This window comes from Lathamus discolor, chromosome 3, assembly GCF_037157495.1.
Source record: "Lathamus discolor isolate bLatDis1 chromosome 3, bLatDis1.hap1, whole genome shotgun sequence".
NCBI classification, from domain to species: Eukaryota; Metazoa; Chordata; class Aves; order Psittaciformes; family Psittacidae; genus Lathamus; species Lathamus discolor.
Window position 1 is genome coordinate 128,760,880 of NC_088886.1, and position 17,558 is coordinate 128,778,437.

Here is a 17,558-nt window from a genome sequence, read left to right on the forward strand (position 1 = left end):
CACAGAGCTGGGAAGGACCTGGTTTAAGAAACTACACAACAGCAAAACAAACAGGTACAAACGTACTGGAGTGTCCAACGCAGCCCCTGCAGCTCTGGGGGCATGCGAGGCGCCGGCCTGCAGCCAGCAACAGGCTCCTGGCAGCATGGGGGCCTGGGCCCGGATCAGAGTCACGTCAGATCCCCTGGCCATGCTCATGGCCCCTTCTTGCTGCCTGTGGGCTTCTCGGTGCGGTGCTCCTTGCTCTCGCCCTCATCGCCAGCCTGCTGCTGCAGCCACATCCCAGCATACACACCACCCTTCTGCAGCAGCTCCTCGTGCCTGCAGGGAGAGCAGAGGGGTGCGGGGTCCCAGGCTGGCCCCAGAGCCAGGGAGGGGTCCCCATGGGTATGTAGCACCAAGCCCTACCCCTGTGCTCACCTCCCTCGCTCTGCGATGCGCCCATCCTTGAGCACCAGGATCTGGTCTGCACCCACCACGGTGGAGAGCCTGCAGAGAATGGCAGCGTGGTGGGGGGTTGCGAGGGGAGAGGGCCCAGCAGGGTTTACAAGGTGCAAGGAGCCACAGTCACAGGGGCTGTCACCTCCTGAGCAGGTCAGGTCTGTGCGCCTCTGGGGGAACTGGCCAGCCCAGAGAGCTTGGCACCTGCCGCATCAGTGCCTACCCCTCATCCTTACCTATGTGCAACAACGATGGTGGTGCGGTGGGCGCAGACCTTGGCCAGGGAGGCCTGGATGTTCCTCTCGGTCTCTGTGTCGAGCGCGGACGTGGCCTGCAGGAGAGGCAGGGTGTTTGGAAGGGCACAGGCAGTGTGTGCAGCCACAGGGGCCGGGGTTGCTGCCATTACCTCATCCAGCAGGATGATGCGGGGACCCTTCAGGATGGTGCGTGCGATGGCCACGCGCTGCTTCTCTCCTCCGCTCAGCTTCAGCCCCCGCTCCCCCACCTGGGTGCTGTATCCTGCAGGCACAAGGGCAGGAATGTGCTGTGCTGGTGCCCTCCATGATGCAGCTGGGCACCAAGGCTGGGCTGCATGGGGAAGTCCTGCTGCAGCCTCAGCCCATCCCTGCCCAGGAGTGACAGCCCTGAAGAGATGACAGCAGGGCAAGCAAAGCAAGGCACAGGGTCAAGCAGGTGTCCCCATTGGGGATGTCACCCAGGACATCTGTGAGGGCAGTAACCAGGTCACAGGGAACCCCTGGACAGCAGGGGTGGAGTAAGGAGGGTACCGCGGGCGTCTCACCATCAGGGAAGGAAAGGATGCGGTCATGGATGTCAGCGGCCTGGGCTGCCTCCTGCACCTCCTGGTCAGTGGCCAGGATCCGTCCGTAGCGGATGTTGTTGGCGATGGTGTCATTGAAGAGCACCGTGTCCTGGGGCACCACCCCGATGTGAGCACGCAGTGATGCCTGCTTCACCTGGGCAGGGGACAGGGAGGGCTCAGCCAGACGCACACATCCCCCCACGAGCCCCCCAAAACCCACTCCCATCCCTCAGCCATAAGCCCCCAGCAGCCCGCTCCTCGCAGGGTCTTTGCTCCGGGGTCCCCCTGGACCACAGGCTCAGCGGCATCTCCACCCTGCTGTGCGAGGGCCCTGCCAGTGCCCCAGCCCTTCCTCGGCAGCCCTGCCCAGCCTCCAGCGTTTCAGACTGGGGTCCTGCAGTCACACCATTCACTCCACTCATGGCACAGAGCAGCCTGCAAAGGGGCTGTGGGGGCTGCGTGCTCAGTCCTGCCCGGGGGAGATGCCAGTGCCTGCACTGAGCAGTGCTGCAAAGCCCATGGGAGTTGGTGTGCGTCCCCAGTCCCCGGAGGTGTCCCCCCCTCACCTGGGAGATGTCCTGCCCATCGATGCGGATGCAGCCACCCCGCACATCGTAGAAGCGGAAGAGCAGGCGGATGATGGTGCTCTTCCCTGAGCCGGAAGGTCCCACCTGCACACGAAGGTAAAGGGCTTAGAGACACGAGACTCCTGGCTGCTGGAGGCCAGGGGCTGGGCAGGGAAGGGCCGGCCCCACTGGGGGTCTGTCCTTCCCACTCCTGTACTTCCCAGCCCCACTTCCCCATCGCACCCTCCAGCAGTTTCAACACCCAAGGTCCCGCTCTCACCAGGGCCAGGGTCTGCCCAGGCATCACAGAGAAGGAGACGTCCTGCAGGATTTCCTTCCTGGGAGAGGCAGATGGAGGGGCTCAGGGCCACCTCCACTGCCTCACATCCCTGTGCCAGGCCCACAGCTCAGCTTGTGCCACCCTGTGCCCACCACCCCATACCCATCCACGTAGCTGAAGTGCACATTCTCAAACTCGATCCGCCCGGCCTCCAACCGCAGGTCACCGGCATTCATCGCATCCTTCACCTACCGAAGGAGAGACACGGCCTCAGAGCCAGCCTGTCCCCAGGGCAGGACCATGGGGCTGTGCCAGGAAGTGGGGTCCAGGAAGGTGGCACCCACCTCCTGCACCTCGTCAAAGAGCTCGAACATGTTCTCCATGTCCACGAAGGAGCTCTGGATCATCCTGGAAGGGAGTGAAGACTACAGGGAAGTGTTTGGGAAGCACACCTCAACCTAGGTGCACACTGTGAGGGGGACGCCGGGCACCCCCGCAGCTCTGAGCGTTACCTGTAGTAAGTCCCGAACCAATTGAGCGGTGTGTAGAGCTGAATGATGTAGGTGCCAAAGAGGACAAAGTCCCCCACCTGGAAGGGACACGGGAGAGGTGCCCATCACCGCCAGCCCCACAGCCCCACTCCAGGCAGGGGGCTTCCCAGGCTGGCACCAGCCTTACCTGCAGCTTGTGTTCAGTGACAAAGTAGGCGCAGAGCAGGGACCCTGCCAGCAGCCCCAGGCCGATGACCAGGTTCTGGGTCTGGTTGAGGAGGCCCAGCGAGGCACTGACCTTCCACTCCGAGAGCTGGAAGAAACAAGGTCCTCCAGGATGCTGCCGCCTCCACACCAGACCCACGGTGACCTCTGTCCTCCCTGCAGGTACCCGCGAGGCTCAGCTCCTTCCCTGCTGGCTTCCCCACTGCTGCTGACACCACGCACCTGGTACTTGACGATGGCATCATTGAAGCGCTTCACCTCGTAGCTCTCCGCATTGTAGTACTTCACCTGCAGGACACGGAGCCGAGGTCAGCGCCTGGAATCAGCCCTCCCAGTGCCAGTGCTCAGTGACGTCCCCACGCCTATGGTACCGTCTCAAAATTGAGGAGTGAGTCCACAGCCCGGGACTTGGCCTCGTTGTCCCGTGCGTTCATGTCCCGCCGGTACTTGGTCCTCCACTCAGTGATGAAGATGGTCAGAGCTGTGGGCAGGAGGGGGCTGCGTTGGCAGGCTCCCACTGCCCCACAACGCACCTCAGCACCCCTGCACCCCAATCCCTCACTCACTCAGGTAGAGGCTCATACACACGAAGATGATGAGGCCAAACCAGGCACTGAAAACTGAGGTGAAGTAAATGATGCCGATGACAATGTCCACAATGGTGGGGACGATGCTGAAGACGATGTAGCTGGGGGACAGGAAGGGGGATGGCGCATCAGCCTGGCCCGCTGGGGCTGCCTGGCCCCCCACCGCCCGCCGCGGGCGCGCTCTGACCTGAGCAGGCTGTTGATGCTGCTGGTGCCGCGGTCCACGCTGCGCAGGACCTCGCCGGTGCGCCGGCCCAGGTGCCAGCGCAGGGACAGCCCATGCAGGTGGGCAAAGAGCTGGACCTGCACCTGCCGGTTGGTGAACTGCTGCACCCACACCCACAGGAAGGTGCGCAGGTTGCTCACGAAGCCGGTGGAGCCTGCGGGACACCACGGGGCGGTCAGCGGGGACCGGTGCCAGCGCGGCAGGCAGCCAGCTCAGAAAGCACAGCTGGGAAAGAGGGATTTGGGATACGCCCGCCCCCTCCACCATCTCCAACCCAGGACCAGCCCTGGTTGCTGCTCCCCAGCGAGAGCAGCAGTGGTGGGGCCATCCCCAGCCACTCCAGCCCCAGCACAATTAGCCCCATGCCACCTCTCCCCAGCAAGCATCCTTCCCGGTGGTCCTTACCAGCACCTCCGCCCTGCAGGAACTTTAGCCCCACGTAGGTGCAGACAGTCCAGGCCAGGGTGTGCCAGGGAGCACCCTGTGTCAGCTCATTCACTGGGGAAGAGGGTGGCAAGGATCAGGGAGGAGGGGCAGGGAGCATCACCAAGTGCCCCATGGGAACCAGCCAGCACCCAGCACCGGTCCCTGGCCCTTGGAACCTGCTCCTGCCAGGTCCCTGTAGCCCCCCACGTCACTTGCAACACTCCCCAGCACTTGGTGAGGCCGTGCGCAGCCTCACACACTGAGCCCTAGGCACCTCACCGATGTTCTTGTAGTAGATGGGGACGAAGACATTGATGGCCCGCTCCAGCCCCATGAGTGTCATGCAGAACAGCACCAGTCCCTGCAGCAGGTGATTGCCCCTCGGCCACATGTATGGCACCAGCAGCCGCAGCTTCCTCCGGAAATCCTTCCAGGTGGAGGAGGTTCTGTTGCCATCAGACAGGAGTGGCTGGGGGAGAGCAGAGCAAGCGGTCACTGCCCTGGCACCTCAGCCCAGCTGGCAGCAGCCCTGGGGAACACCAGCTCCATCCTCCCAGGGTCCCCACTCCATCCTCCCTTCAGGGCTACCTCCTGCCGACAGTGGTCAGGGAGCTTGGGCAGCCCTAAGCTTGCTCTTCCCAGGCCTGGAGGAAGGAAGGTGCTGATCCCAGACAGCCGTATGTTCATTTTGTCCCCAGCTCCCTGCTGGCCATGTCCCTACAGTGCTCCAGCGCTGGGACTCACCTGGCTGTTCTCCACGTCTCGTTCCTCCTCATTGACCAGCAGCATGTAGGGCTTGTGGGGCAGCCCAGGGGCCTTCATGCCCAGGATGAAGAGCATGAATGTGCATATGTAACGCAGCAGCCAGAAGCCAAACTGCACCTGGACAGAGAGTGGGGAGTCAGAAGAACGTGAGCTGAGAGAGGCATGGAGCAGGGCACAGGGATGGGGTGAAGTGCAGCCAGGGAAGAGGGGACACCCCATGCAGCTCAACGGAACCCCCTGGCTGAGCACAGCACCTCAGGCAACACCCTGGCCATTTCCTTCCTCCCTGCTGCATCCAACTCTGTGCCCTCCGGCTTTTGGTGGCCTTACCCTGGGGGGAACAGTGGGGCAAAGGGCTGTGGGGAGCAGGCAGACACTCCCCACTCCTGCATCTGGGCCTGGGCCAGGCAGAAGAGGGAGTTGAGCTGGATTGGGGCATGGAGAGATGTACGATAGCCGGGCTCCGGGCTGAGACACGCAGCGGATGAGTGGGTGCAACCCAGGAGCATGCACACCCTTGGGCATGGCAGGGCACGCACACCCCACCCCAGCACTGCGATGCTGCTGCCCCCTCTTCCTCTCCGCCAAGGGCCTGCCCCCCATCCCTGCCCATAGCCCCCCAGCTCACCTTCTGGTTGGTGTTCTCCAGCGCCCACCACCACAGTGGGCTCCTCCAGCACACCAGGGTGAGGTTCTCAGCAGCAAAGGCCAGGGCCCAGAAAAGGAGGAGGATGGTGCCATGGCCCCGTATCCGGTCGTGCGCCAGCACCCGTGTGTGCTCCAGCTGCAGGAGGGCGATGGTGCATCCCCAACTGAGAGCCCAGAGGCAGGCGTGCAGCAGCATGTACCCATAGAGCCGTCCTGGCCCCACCACTTGCCACAGCAGCCCCCCAAAGGGCTGCAGGGCCAGGAGCAGGGACAGCAGGACCTGGCCGTGGTAGAGGCGGGAGCGGGGGATGTACTTGGGCTCCATGGCACGGCCGAAGCGGACATAGCAGGCGTACTGCAGGGCGCCCAGCAGCAGGCAGATGCTCAGCAGCACGGTTGGTACCAGTGTGAAGAAGAAGCAGGGCTGGAAGCCCTGCTCGACCCAGGCCTGGGCAATGGAGCTGTTGCCCTCACAGTAGCCCCCCAGCACTGCCATCCTGGCAGGTCACCAGCTGCAGAGAGAAGAGGGGTGGAAGGAATGTCTCAGGATGAGCTGTTGGGTACTGCTGAAAGAAGGGGCCCCCGGCAGGATGGCACAGCTAAGCAGAGAGAACAGGGACACGGGGACAGGGGCAGGCACCGCTGGACATGGACACCCAGGACACACTGCATGCAGGGCCAGGTTTGTATGGAGATGGATCTGAGCACCACCGGAACCTGCCTGCGGGCCCTGGCAATGCCCGGGGGGGGCAGCTTTGCACTGTGCTCCTCAGAGCCACCGGGGCCCCTGGAGACGCGCTCGGACAAGGAAGGCAGCGAGGTGCTGGGACCAGGCTGGCCGGGAGCGGGGGCAGCGCAGCGGCAGCCGGGTAACGGCGGAGGATGCGCGGGGAAACGCGGGGAAACGCAGGGGCGAAGGCCGGGGACGCGCGGGGGGGGCACACGTGCGGGGCGAGGGCCGGGCCGGGGCTCTGCCCGGCCGCTATCGGCGCCGCTCAGCCCCGGGACGGGCGCCCCGGGGCGGCCACGGCCCCGCCGCCCACGCAGCCGCCGTTACCGGCCCCGCCGCCCTGCCCGCAGCGCCGCCCAGGCCCCCGCCCGCTCACCTGCCCCGGGCCCGCCGGCCTCGGCCCGCTCCGGGCCCCGCGCCGCCGCCAGCCGCCACCAGCCGGGCCCCGGCCCCGCTCCGCCCCGCCCCGCTCCCCGCCCCGCTCCCGCGCGCCCGCCCCGCTCCGGCGCCCGCCCGCTCCCCTCCGCCGCGTCCCCCGGTGCGCATGTGTCCCGCCGGTCCGCGGTGCCCAGCCCGGGATGCACGGACCTGCGGCCCCACCCCCGGCAGCGGGCCCCTGCAGAGCCGGGGCGGGGGGCGTCAGTGGTGCGGGCAGAACGGGAGCTCAGGGCGAGTTCCCGAAGCCAAGGTGAGGCGCCCCGGGCCCGCTTATCGGTGCCGCCAGCGCGGCTCTGCGATGCCGAGATATCCGCCGCCTCCCCCGGTAGGGGCCCTTCCGCCGCAGAGGTCAGACAGGACGGGGCGCTGCCCTCCCGGAGATAAATATAGCCGCTGACCCCCCTCCCTCCACCGGCGCGGCCGGCTCCCGGGAGCTGCCAGCACAGCGGGCGCAGCAGGCAGAGACCTCGCAGCCTCCGGCTGCAGTCGCAGGCACCAGCTCGGGTCCTCCACCCTGCTGGGTCCAGGGCCCGCCGGGGTGCACAGCGGCGCAGGGCGAAGGAGGCTCAGAGGCGGGCAGGGATGATACACCCCATCTTTATTAGAGGCTATACAGCTGTACAGCAAGGGCGCGGGGGGTGCGGTACCGCGCGCTCCAGGGGCCCCCGCGCCCGCACGCCCCGGGAGGAGGTGAGGGGGGGCGGCTCGCCATGCACATGGGACACCGACGACACAAGCACAACATGCGGCAAGGACTCCGGCCTGCTCCCGCCCGGCCGCTCCCTCCTGATAGCCCAGGGAGAGGCCCAGACTTCCCCCCCGCCCCGGCCTGGGCCCTGCCGGTCTTAAGCCGCTCAGCCCAGAGCCCCCGCTGCAGGGTCCTGCAGCCCCGGGAGGCTCAGCGCCAGGCAGTGGCAGCCTAGGGGACAGGGGAAAGCTTGAGGTCCCACGGGCAAACGCGTTGCCAGGAGATTCGCTTTCAGTCTCCCTCTGCCCTGACAAGTGCTAAGCCCCAGCTGCTCCTCTGGGGGAGGACCCCAGCAGCACCCAGGTCCGCAGACCTCCAGCTCCACTCAGACCTGACCCCAGCAGCAAAGAGCAGATTTCCCCCAAGCTCTGCTTAACACGCTCCGCTTGGACTCCTACAGACATCAGAGCAGTTGCAGCTCCAGCCTGCGTCTCCCCACTGCAGCAGGGAGTTCACCACCTATGAACACCTACGCCCTATGAACACCCCAGCCCTGCTCATGCCCTGTGCACTTCATACACATATGCCAGCTCACCAGCACCACCCTGCACAGGCGCAAAGGGCAAAAATCCTGGCAGGGAAAAGAGAGGTGGCCCTGGACTCCAGGAAAGGCAGGGAAGAACCCTCAGTGCCCTCAGAAGGCATGGCAAAAGCAAGCAGCCCTTGCGCAGGGCAAGGAGAAAAGGGAGGAAGGGGAAGCAAAGCCTAGCAGGGGTTAGTTGGGATGCAGATTCTCACAAGCTGCCACTGGAAGAGAGGGGAACCAGAACGATGGTGGGAAGGGTTTGTCCAAGGCCATGCTGCACAGCCAGCATCCTGATACCCTCTTAGCCATACAAAGGCCAGGCTGGGGTTTGCCACTCGCTCCCAGGTTGAGGGGACTCCTCCTTGCCCCAGCAGGCACCAGCCAGCTGCTTGATATATGGCCTCCACAGCAGCCAAAGCCATGTTGCAAGCAAAAGGATGGCTTCAGGAAGGAAAGAGGAGCTGGGAGCCCCCAGGTGAGATGCAAGACACTGAAGCCTTTGCTTGGGAAGAGGAAAGGCCCAAAACCACAGAAACAGCTGCATCAGGAGGACAGACCCAACCCACTGCAGCCTGTACATGGCGCAAAGACCTTTAGCATGCCTGGGAAGGGCACCAATCCGCAGAGCGCAAGGCCTTCAGGGTGGGAGATGCCGGCTGCCCTGCAACTAAGGTCTCTTTGGCACTGCAGAAGAGCCCACGGGCAGCCCACATCCTATGGGTGCCACACAATGGAGAGGACGCTGCTGCAGTAGCCCAGAGATACGGCACGAGGCAGCCCACTGGGAGGAATGTCAGGGACCCAGGATTTTCACCCCATTGACCCTTCCTTGGGTGCAGGGGTTGGTCCAGCTGTTGTGGGAGCTGGGGAAGAGCTGCAGCATCCCTGTGTCCCAGTCACAGCTCCTCCCACCAGCTCTCGATCCCATCCCTATCCACACCAGCAGCAGCCAGAGCTCATCCCTCTGCAGTGTGCTGGGGCAGGGGGGTGGGCAACTGCCCCACTGCTGTCCTGCTCCAGGCTGAGGGGCACAGTGGTGGTCCTCTCTGGGAGGGTGAACACAGTCCTGGGCACCTCCTCAAGGCTGCAGGACAAGTTAGACCCCCTTCAACAGCTCCTGCCTGCATTCGGGAGGCCAGTCCCAGCTCTGAGTGGATAGCTGGAGCTGGGGCCATCTCACATCCCTTGGAATAGCAGCCACCTCCAAGCCAGTCCACAGCTCTCCACTGCTAGTCCTGTCACACCAGCTTTCGCAGGTTCTGCAGCGATCCTCTGATCCTCTGACACGGACGACACAGATGTGACCACAGACACGGGTATGTACTCACACACACATTCACCCCACAAGAGTCAGAGTGGTGTTGACTTGACACACGGCTTGACACGAGGTGCCACCGCAAAGCCGCTGGCCGGGCGGTTTTGTCTCTTCGGCAGCTGATGGCAACAAAACGGAGCCTGGGACGATCCTGTCCACTCAGGACAGGAGAAGCATTAGGCTGACGCCACATCCTGCTGCCCAGGCGGCTCCCAGTCTGCAACCCCCATCAGATCCCCAGTCTACAAGGCTATACCTGCAAGTCAGAGAGGGAATGTGGAACCTGTCAGGACGAGCTGCCAGCACCCCAACCTTGCATCCAGAGTATACCCTGCCCCTCCCAGCCACAGCCTTCACCCCTACCTTGTGGATCTGTGGTGGAAGCTCATCCTCTGAGCTCTCCTCTGGCACAGGTTCTGGGTGTCTCGCTGACTGCCCGTCCTCAGCCCAGCCTCCCAGAGGGAGGCGGGAGAAGTGTGATGGGGCTCTGTGTACTGTGCCTGGGTCTGCAAGAGAGGCAAGAAGGAACATTAGCTAACTGGAGGACTGTCAGTGTCCAGAAGCAGGCAGGCTGCTCGTGCCAGTCCATCAAGGGCATTGGTTATGGGGCTCTGACCTCAGACCTGGCTCCCATACCTGTGATGCCACCATATCGGCGCTGGAAGCCAGTTTGCAGCGTGGCTGTCTCCTCAGTGGGCTGCCGCGATGAGAAGGGGTAGCTGGCAGAGCGAGGGATGGGGACGGGGGCACCGCGCTGAGTGTCCAGCTCCTCATGGGCACTCTCGCCGCTCTCATCGCTCTCACGACGGTGCCAAGTGTGCCGCTCGGGCTCCAGCTGAGTGTGCTGCTTGTGCAACTGCAGGCCAACACACCAGTGAGCGAGCCGTAGGGGAGAGCCCAGATGCCCAAACACCCTCTCCCCAGCACTGCACACACACACACGGGTCTCAGCTTTCACTCACATCAGTATCCCACTCGCTTCAGACAGGGCACACACCAGTTTGCCTGCTTTGCTCCACACCTCGCTGGCTGGCACAGCTGCAGGCTGCTCACCTCATGCATGTAGAGTGCGTGGAGACTCATCTCGGTGGAGGCGTACTCCGACAGGATCATGCTCTGCAACTGACCCTCCCAGGCGCTGCTCCCTGAGCTCACGGTCCTTGCATCAGCACTGCCATCGGACACACAAGCGGTGTTTCATAGCCAGGTACCCCCCATACTGCCCATCTTCCCTCCACTCTCATGTCAGGCTTGCTCCTGGGCTGGGTAGGAACAAGCCCTCTGTAGCATCTCCCCAAGTGCACAAGACGACCAGCCCTTCAATGGCACTGCCTCTGCCCTACCAGGAGTTTCTCACCACTGTGGTACCTACAGGAGAACACCAGAACCCCAACACTCCTTTGGGGCCAGCCTAAGCACCTGGGCCTAACTCTGCTTGTGAGTATGTCCCCTGCTGTCCCAGGCTGCAGAGACAAATGCCACCATGCACCTAGGACAATAGGGTGGCAGTTGGGCAAGGAGTAACAAAATTTGCAAGGTGTTTGGCCCACCCCTCTCCAGTCTGCAGCTTACCCAGAGGCTGTCATGGCACTGGTGCCACGAGGCTGGGCTCCCTCTCCATCCCTTCCTGCTGTCTGGAAGCCACCAGGAGGCTGCTGGGCAGACTGGAGAGGGGAGAAGGAGCGCAGGGCCGAGGCCACTTCGGAGAGGTGGCGGGAGGCCTGTCCATCCCGGCCCATGTGGAAGCCCAGTGCTGAGGAGCCTGCTATTACATTGGCAATCAGGCTGTGTGGCTGCAGAGTTGAAAGGGAGAGAATCAACATCCTGTGCAGACTCGGAGACCTGACCCCAGCCAGCGACATTGAACTGAGGCACCTCAGCTCTCTCAGCCCCTCTCCCACCTCACAGGGCCCCAGGACAGCCTGCTGCCCTCTCCAGAAACCCCGAAGTATCCCAGCTAGTGCGGATGTACCACATCTGCATCCTTAGATACAATCCAGACAAGGACAAAATTGCCCACAGAGCCTGATTATCAGGTTGCCAGCACCCAGCAAGCACTCCAAGAACACCCCGCTTCCCTCCCCCAGCCTGGGCACCTCCGACTCCGACTGCAATGACTGGATGGAGCTGAAGAGGGCATTTTCAGGGAGCACAGCCTGCTGAGCCAGTGCCACACTGCTGTCCCGGTGCACCCGCTCCTTCAGGAAGCCGATGAAGGCCGTGCTCTCACGGGGTGGCTGCCACTTGGGGTTGGTGATGGCAAAGTGCATGAGGGACAGCTCTGTCTTGCCGTCCTCAGCCTGCTGGTAAATGGAGGCCTCCGTCTTTCCTGCTGACATCCACTGTGAAGCAGAGACACGTAGTGAGGGACAGGATCTGCTTTACATCTCTGCCAAGCCTGGGGATTCTGCAATCAATCTGGGCAAAGCATACAACACGCAGCATAAGCTGGGCCACAGCTCCATATGTAGCAGGCGCTACACCAGAAGTCCACGCTAGTTCAGCCCTCACAGCCTGGGGAAGAAGCAGCGAGCACAGCATCTTCCACCTCCCCCCAGAACATGAATTGCTGCAAGGGAAGTGATGATACGGGGACCAGTCACAAAACACAGAGCTGAAAGCCTTGTCTTGCGCTCTCCAGCTCGCAGCAGGAGCAATAACAGCCAACAAATGACTGTTCTTAAAAGCTTCCTGGCAGAAAGTCCACCCCCTCCCTAGTTCATGGCCTTGTCACTAGGGAGTTTTTCCTGACCAGTAACTTAAATTCCAAGGCAGAGGAAATAGATAGATCCTCCTTCCCTCCACACTACATTTTACACAATGGAAAATGCTTCTCATCTCCCTGAAGCTGCCTCTCTCCTGGGCAGTCCAGCTCCATTAAATCAGTTCTCAGTGGTCATGCTTTCCAAATGTCCAAATATCTCAATTCCTCTCTCCTGAGGACACAGGACTCTTGGTTGTGAAGACAGGCAACAACATCAAATAATGAAATGACAAAGCCTGGTTCACAAAATGTCAGGTTAATGATCACAGCTAGGCCTCAAGAGCCTTCCGGGGCTGGTGACCTGTGTTGGCAGCCCCAGACACCCAGCAGAGATGCAGGTGACTGGGCTGTGGGTTGCCATGAATGGCGAGTTACAGCCTCCCGTGAGGCTGAAGGACCAGAGGTGCTGGTGGGGAGCCCAGGCTGCTGCCCCATGGTGGTGGGACCTACCGCAGGGTGGCCATGCTGGCGCACGTCCATCTGGGCAAAGGAGCAGGTGTCACCCACACCCACCACCTCCACAGTGAAGTTGCGGAAGAAGTCCACAATGTCCAAGGACTTGGGTCGTAGGCAGACGATGAGGATCAGGGGGGTAATGATGGGGCTCAGGAGCTCCTCCAGGATGAAGACCTGAGCACAGAGATAATGGGATGAGCACAAGTTTGAGGATGTCAAAATCCCACAGTCCCAAAGCCAGACGCCAGCTCCAGCCCTCTATCTTCTGGGGCAGTGTGTCTCTGAGAAAGCTGCCTTGTCCTCTACAAGTCCAGGAGCTGCTCAGCTCTGTGGCAGCTTCTCCCTTCTGCACAGATGTAGGCGAGTCCCCATCCCAACCCCATGCAAGCCAAGCTCACCGCTTTGTACTGGAAGAGCTGGGCAAACTCGTCCCTGGTCTCATAGCGGTGGGCATTGCCCTGCCAGTGGTCAGGCATGTAGTGGATGTGTGCCAGGATGACTCGCAGCAGCTGCTCTGGGCAAAATACCAGGTGCTGGTCAGGGATGAAAGACCTGTAGGATGGGACAGGGAAACACCACAGCATCACACCTCGGTTCCTAGGAGGGCAGGGTGACCAGCCCTTATCACAGCTCCTGCTACAGCCTTCACACCCAAGCCAAACCTCCCTGCCAGCCCAGCCCTGGGCTGTTGCTGAATAGCTCCAGCAACACCCCAGTATCATACAACCACTGCACCCAAACTCACCACTATCCCCCCTTCTCCTGCCCCCTGACTTTTCAAGGCCATGCCCTTCGCTCAGGCCAATTCACAACCACTTGCCACCAAAACGCATTTTACATGGATGGTTGTCAGCCCCACTGCTCCCCACAGCGCTGCCTGGAGCACAGGGGCAGCACAGACCCACCTCACCTGCACACCGTGATGCCCACCCCAAGCAGGGTGACCGTGGTCAGGACGTGCTCAACCGCCAGCACGTCCTCATCATAGATGGTGAGAGCGATGAGCACAGCCAGGATGGAGCCAGCAAAGAAGGCCACGTTCTTGGCCACGATGGTGAGAAGCGGGGAGATAAAGCAGTTCATGTACTTGGAAGCTGGCTTGTACCCTTTGCTGAGGCGTGAGTGCAGTTCGTGGTCCAGCTCATTGAAGTGACGGAGGTAACAGCGGCCGTAGAGAGACCAGCAGCGGGCACCCAGGCTGCCTGGCTCCCGCTTCAGGATCTCTGTGTAGCTGAAGAAGGCGTAGAGGATCTGCCAGATGAGGATGAGGGGGCAGAGGAGGAAGTTAGCAATGCCAATCCAGAGGATGCGAGTGCTGAGCTTCTCAGCCAGCTCTAGGCGGTTCCCAGCCCGCTTGTACTCAGCCTTCAGGCTCCACTCGTTCTCAAAGAGGGAACCTGGCCCCCAGAAGAAGATGAGCTCAAAGTTGTACTTGAGCCCCCGCGTGTAGAAGACGGTGTCTCCCAGCAGGGGCAGGCGAAAGCGGATAGGTAGCAGTGACTTGTTCACCATGGCCACCATGTAGTTCTTGAAGCGGAGGATGCGGTGGTAAATGTCCAGCTCCGTCAGCTCCTTCTTGTGGATGCAGATCTGGTGCTCCTTCTGGATCTGCACAATGCGGGCCTGCACCTCCTGCCACGTGTAGTATGGCAGGGTGGACTGAAAGGGGGAAAGGAGCAAGGTTAGGGCAGGATGAGTCCTGGGACAGAAGCTGGGCTGAGCCCTCCCAAACAGCATTTCCCAGTGCACGCCGCAGCGTTCACATGTCCCACCAGCACACAAAGCACCTCCTGCACTGCTTCAGCCTACAGCATCTAAAACCCATACTTTGCCCCATTGCCCTTTATGCCTACATTAGTACAGATGACTGTTTCCCAGTCACTCACACACCAGCTGCCTCAAGTGGCATGAACAGAGCTCCAGCTCCCATGGGTCCTCGCAGAGCTGCCATTTAGTCAGCAGGAAGGCACAAACAGGGGAAGGGACTTAACCAGTGTCCCAGAGGGAGCCTGTGAAAAACTTAGGGAGCAACCAAGCCTCTTGGCTCACGCCACCTTTCTCAAGACACAGTCTCCACTCAAAGGATGATGTTGTTCATCAGAGCAAGGACTCTGGCCTAGGATATATGTGCAAACCTCAGAGCTCATCTTTGACACACTGATCTCCCATGTGATCTTCACCAGTGAAGTAGCTCTATGCCTCAGTTTTCCCCTGGCCCAGTAAACCAGAAAGATGACCTGTCCTCAACCCAGGGAGGTACGAGAATATCCTTGCTTATGCTTTCTCTGTTGAAAGGCATCACAGAAAAGGCCATCGCTGAAAAATAAACATATTGGGTAGCAGATGGCAGAGAAGTGTGCCAGCAGCAGACAGGCAAGCTGGGCACAGGGGTTAACATGGTATAAATTGGCTGTTGGAGAACAGGCTCAAAGGAGATCAGTGCAGTTATGGAGCAGAAGGAAGAGGTCTCACAGAGAAGCTGGCTTTGGGGAGAAAGAATAAGCTGCTTCTAACCACCCAACAAATGCCTCCTGCATCCCTTAGCAGCCTCGTACGTGGCCCTTGGCCCGGCTACTTACCATGGGGATTTTCAAGGCATTGATGTAGAAAGAGTGAATCTCCCAGTAGCAGCAAATGTTGTAGATAAACTTGACGAGTCGGTGGATCCAGAAAACCCCAGCTATCACCAGGATGCAGATGAGGAAGCTGTTTGCCTGGATTCTGTGAGCAAGAAGAAACAAGTAGTAGGAGACAGGCTCAGGCAAGTGCCCCAAGTACCTGAGAAAGCAAGAGTATTGGCCGACATGCCCTCTGCTGCCCCTACCTTGCACTGCAGACATTTGGAGGCAGGAAAGCATCTGGCAGAGTCACCTTAATGGGTTCACTGGGATGCTGGCTGTGATTTACCGCTTTGTTGGCAAAGAGAATGTCATAATCAACACAGCTGATAAGGAAGGTGGTGAATGCCACCACAAAGATGAACTGCCTGTGAATAAAAGAAGCAGGCATCAGGGAATCATCCTTCTGGCTCCCAAAATGCGAAGCAGCTAGGGTTACATGTCATGGAGATGCATTCCCACAACCGTGGCGGTAAGAAAGCTCATGGGCACAGGTTCCACAAAGTGGAATGTAGATTTGGGGCATGAAAATCATAGCAAAGAGGAGACAGGACAACTATAAAGGGAGCCTTCCCTCCTCCCCAGCTGCAGGAGCTCAGCAAATTCTTGTGGCTGCTCCCTAGCAGCTGCCACAGACACAACAGAGAAGGAACCTACACTTACATGAGCTCAAAGATCTCTCCAATGAGCATGCAAGTGAAGCCATTCTTCTGATGCAGGTTATAGACGTGAAAGCTACAGTCAAGGAAAACAGTCTGGAGACTCCTGCTCTCTGACGAAGTAGGGAGAGGCTTCTGGCTCACTGGCATCTGCAGCTCCCCAGAGCACAACTAATGCCATTTTATAAGGCCAGCAGCATTCTCTGTGACTGAGCAGGTCACCCGTTAGTTCCCTTTCTCCATTATCAGGCCCTGAAGGTCCCGTGAACCAGGTAGACAAACCAAACAGATTTCTTCTTCCCCTCCACACCAGCCTCAAGATTCCGGAGCACCAGGCTGATTACTCCCTTCCATGCTGGCCTTGAAGGTCCCAGGCACCCAGCCAGCAAGGTGGCAGTGACCATCCCATCACAGAACAGGGAGCTGTAACAGCACCTGGAGCACTATCCACAAAATCAAGGAGTTACAAGTCCTAAGTGGGAACTTGGACATGAACTGCTGCTGGACAGCGAAAACCAGGAGCCTCCAGTAGACAGGATGCTCCCACCATCATCTGCTTCCTCCGACAACTGAGTGACTCGTATTCTTTTACATGGTTTTTGAATTTAGATTATGATTGTTATACTGATACAGCAAACCACGCATTAAGATATGAGCCAGTCTGCAGAAAGCTCTGGTGATTAAAACCCATAAGCTAAGCAGTGCACTATGCTCTTTGTAAAGTTATACTCCTGTGATTCTGCTTGCTGTGCTACTCTGATTAGAAATGCTGAGGTATGCTAATAATAAAATCCTGATAAGAAAATGAAGCTTTAATTGTAACTACAACTTAGTACCATCATCACTGTGCCAAGGGTCCCTAAAAGAATCTGTCTGTCCCCTCACTGTCGGGTGACAGCACCCCACAGGTATGGGCATTCAGCCAGCCCCCAGTCCCTCCAGAGCCCTGTGGTGTCCTAAGGGAAGGGGCAGGCGCTGCCCCAGCTCCGAGTCACACCAAGCCCAGGCTTCCCACCAGCACTGTGAGCCCAGGAGGTGGTGGGTGCCCCCAGCCCTGTGCAAGGATATGCGAGAGAAGAAGAGGTCCAGGTTCTCGATGTGATGCCACGGAGCTGAAGGAAGAAGCACACAGGGTGAGGGGCCCCCGGGAGCAGCAGCCTTGCTGCTGTGACAGGCACAGCCCCGCCTTTCCCCGGGGCCCCGTCCGGCCCCACGGCCCGCGATCCCGCTCCGCTACCGGCCTGCCCCTCGGTCCCCGGCTGCTCCCCCATCCCAGCCCCCCGCACCAGCCCCCCGCGGCCCGGTCCCGGCCGGTGCCCAAGGCCTCCACCGCCTCCCGCCACTCCCCTCAGGCTTGGGCCACAGCCCCCCGCCGCCGGCTGCCAGGCCCCAAGCCGCGGTGCCGGTGCCGCCGCTCACACTTGGCGCCCTCGGGGACGTGGACGAGCAGGTCACCGCCACCGGGCGGGGACTCGGTGGAGGAGCTCTCCAGGCGCTGGTACTGCGTCTCGAAGTGGGCCATGGCCCGGCCGCCCACCACCGCCACCGCCGCCGCCGCCGCCGCCGCCGCCGCCGGCCCGGGGCCCAGCCCGCTCGGCCCCACCCCGCTCCGTGACTGGCAGCCGCGACTCCCAATGGCAGCCGCGGGGTGGGTCAGGGCACAGCCAATGGGAAGACGGAGGGCGGGAGGTGGGGCTGAGCTTAGCGGCGGCCCATAGGCAGGCGGGATGTGACGTTTGACAGCTGAGTGACGCTTCCGGGTGGTGGCGGCCGTGGCTGCACGTGAGTGACAGGGTGCGTGTCCCCGTTACCGGCGGCGGGGTTAG

General features: G+C 60.9%; 2 protein-coding genes across 3 annotated transcripts; both read right to left on the bottom strand.

Moving 5' to 3' along the window:
* Positions 1–8: 8 nt before the first annotated feature.
* On the bottom strand, positions 9–6,957 carry ABCB6 (ATP binding cassette subfamily B member 6 (LAN blood group)). Of its 2 annotated transcripts, none has more exons than XM_065671617.1 (20): positions 6,797–6,957; positions 5,459–5,990; positions 4,810–4,947; positions 4,345–4,534; positions 4,045–4,137; positions 3,601–3,793; positions 3,393–3,514; positions 3,198–3,307; positions 3,049–3,114; positions 2,789–2,914; positions 2,623–2,699; positions 2,455–2,518; positions 2,273–2,358; positions 2,111–2,168; positions 1,831–1,935; positions 1,244–1,418; positions 848–960; positions 678–772; positions 421–489; positions 9–321 (listed from the first exon to the last, which is right to left on the bottom strand). In XM_065671617.1, exons 2-20 carry the CDS (start codon positions 5,972–5,974, stop codon positions 195–197), a joined length of 2,523 nt encoding a protein of 840 aa, XP_065527689.1. In that variant the 5' UTR covers positions 5,975–5,990; positions 6,797–6,957; the 3' UTR covers positions 9–194. The 2 variants fall into 2 exon arrangements, with proteins under 2 accessions (XP_065527689.1, XP_065527687.1); XM_065671615.1 differs by lacking the exon at positions 6,797–6,957 and adding an exon at positions 6,585–6,665.
* Positions 6,958–7,227: 270 nt separating this feature from the next.
* Positions 7,228–17,280, bottom strand: ATG9A (autophagy related 9A). Its single transcript, XM_065671622.1, has 14 exons — positions 17,152–17,280; positions 16,801–16,844; positions 15,737–15,801; positions 15,280–15,441; positions 15,035–15,176; positions 13,366–14,114; positions 12,854–13,007; positions 12,450–12,629; positions 11,332–11,577; positions 10,808–11,028; positions 10,289–10,406; positions 9,872–10,091; positions 9,599–9,741; positions 7,228–9,491 (listed from the first exon to the last, which is right to left on the bottom strand). Exons 1-14 carry the CDS (start codon positions 17,252–17,254, stop codon positions 9,486–9,488), a joined length of 2,553 nt encoding a protein of 850 aa, XP_065527694.1. The 5' UTR covers positions 17,255–17,280; the 3' UTR covers positions 7,228–9,485.
* Between the last annotated feature and the right edge of the window lie 278 nt (positions 17,281–17,558).

Bases quoted from the DNA above. Each gene is read 5' to 3' on its own strand.
- ATG9A (XM_065671622.1), bottom strand. From the start codon at position 17,254: ATGGCCCACTTCGAGACGCAGTACCAGCGCCTGGAGAGCTCCTCCACC. The intron at 15,802-16,800 runs ATATCCTTGCAC...TGTAGCTTTCAC, and splicing joins TGGACCTCTTCTTCTCTCGC to GTCTATAACCTGCATCAGAA. The intron at 15,177-15,279 runs GTAGGGGCAGCA...TCTTGCTCACAG, and splicing joins CCAAATGTCTGCAGTGCAAG to AATCCAGGCAAACAGCTTCC.
- ABCB6 (XM_065671617.1), bottom strand. From the start codon at position 5,974: ATGGCAGTGCTGGGGGGCTACTGTGAGGGCAACAGCTCCATTGCCCAG. The intron at 3,515-3,600 runs GTCAGAGCGCGC...CCTGTCCCCCAG, and splicing joins AGCATCAACAGCCTGCTCAG to CTACATCGTCTTCAGCATCG. The intron at 2,169-2,272 runs GTATGGGGTGGT...TGCCTCTCCCAG, and splicing joins CACTTCAGCTACGTGGATGG to GAAGGAAATCCTGCAGGACG.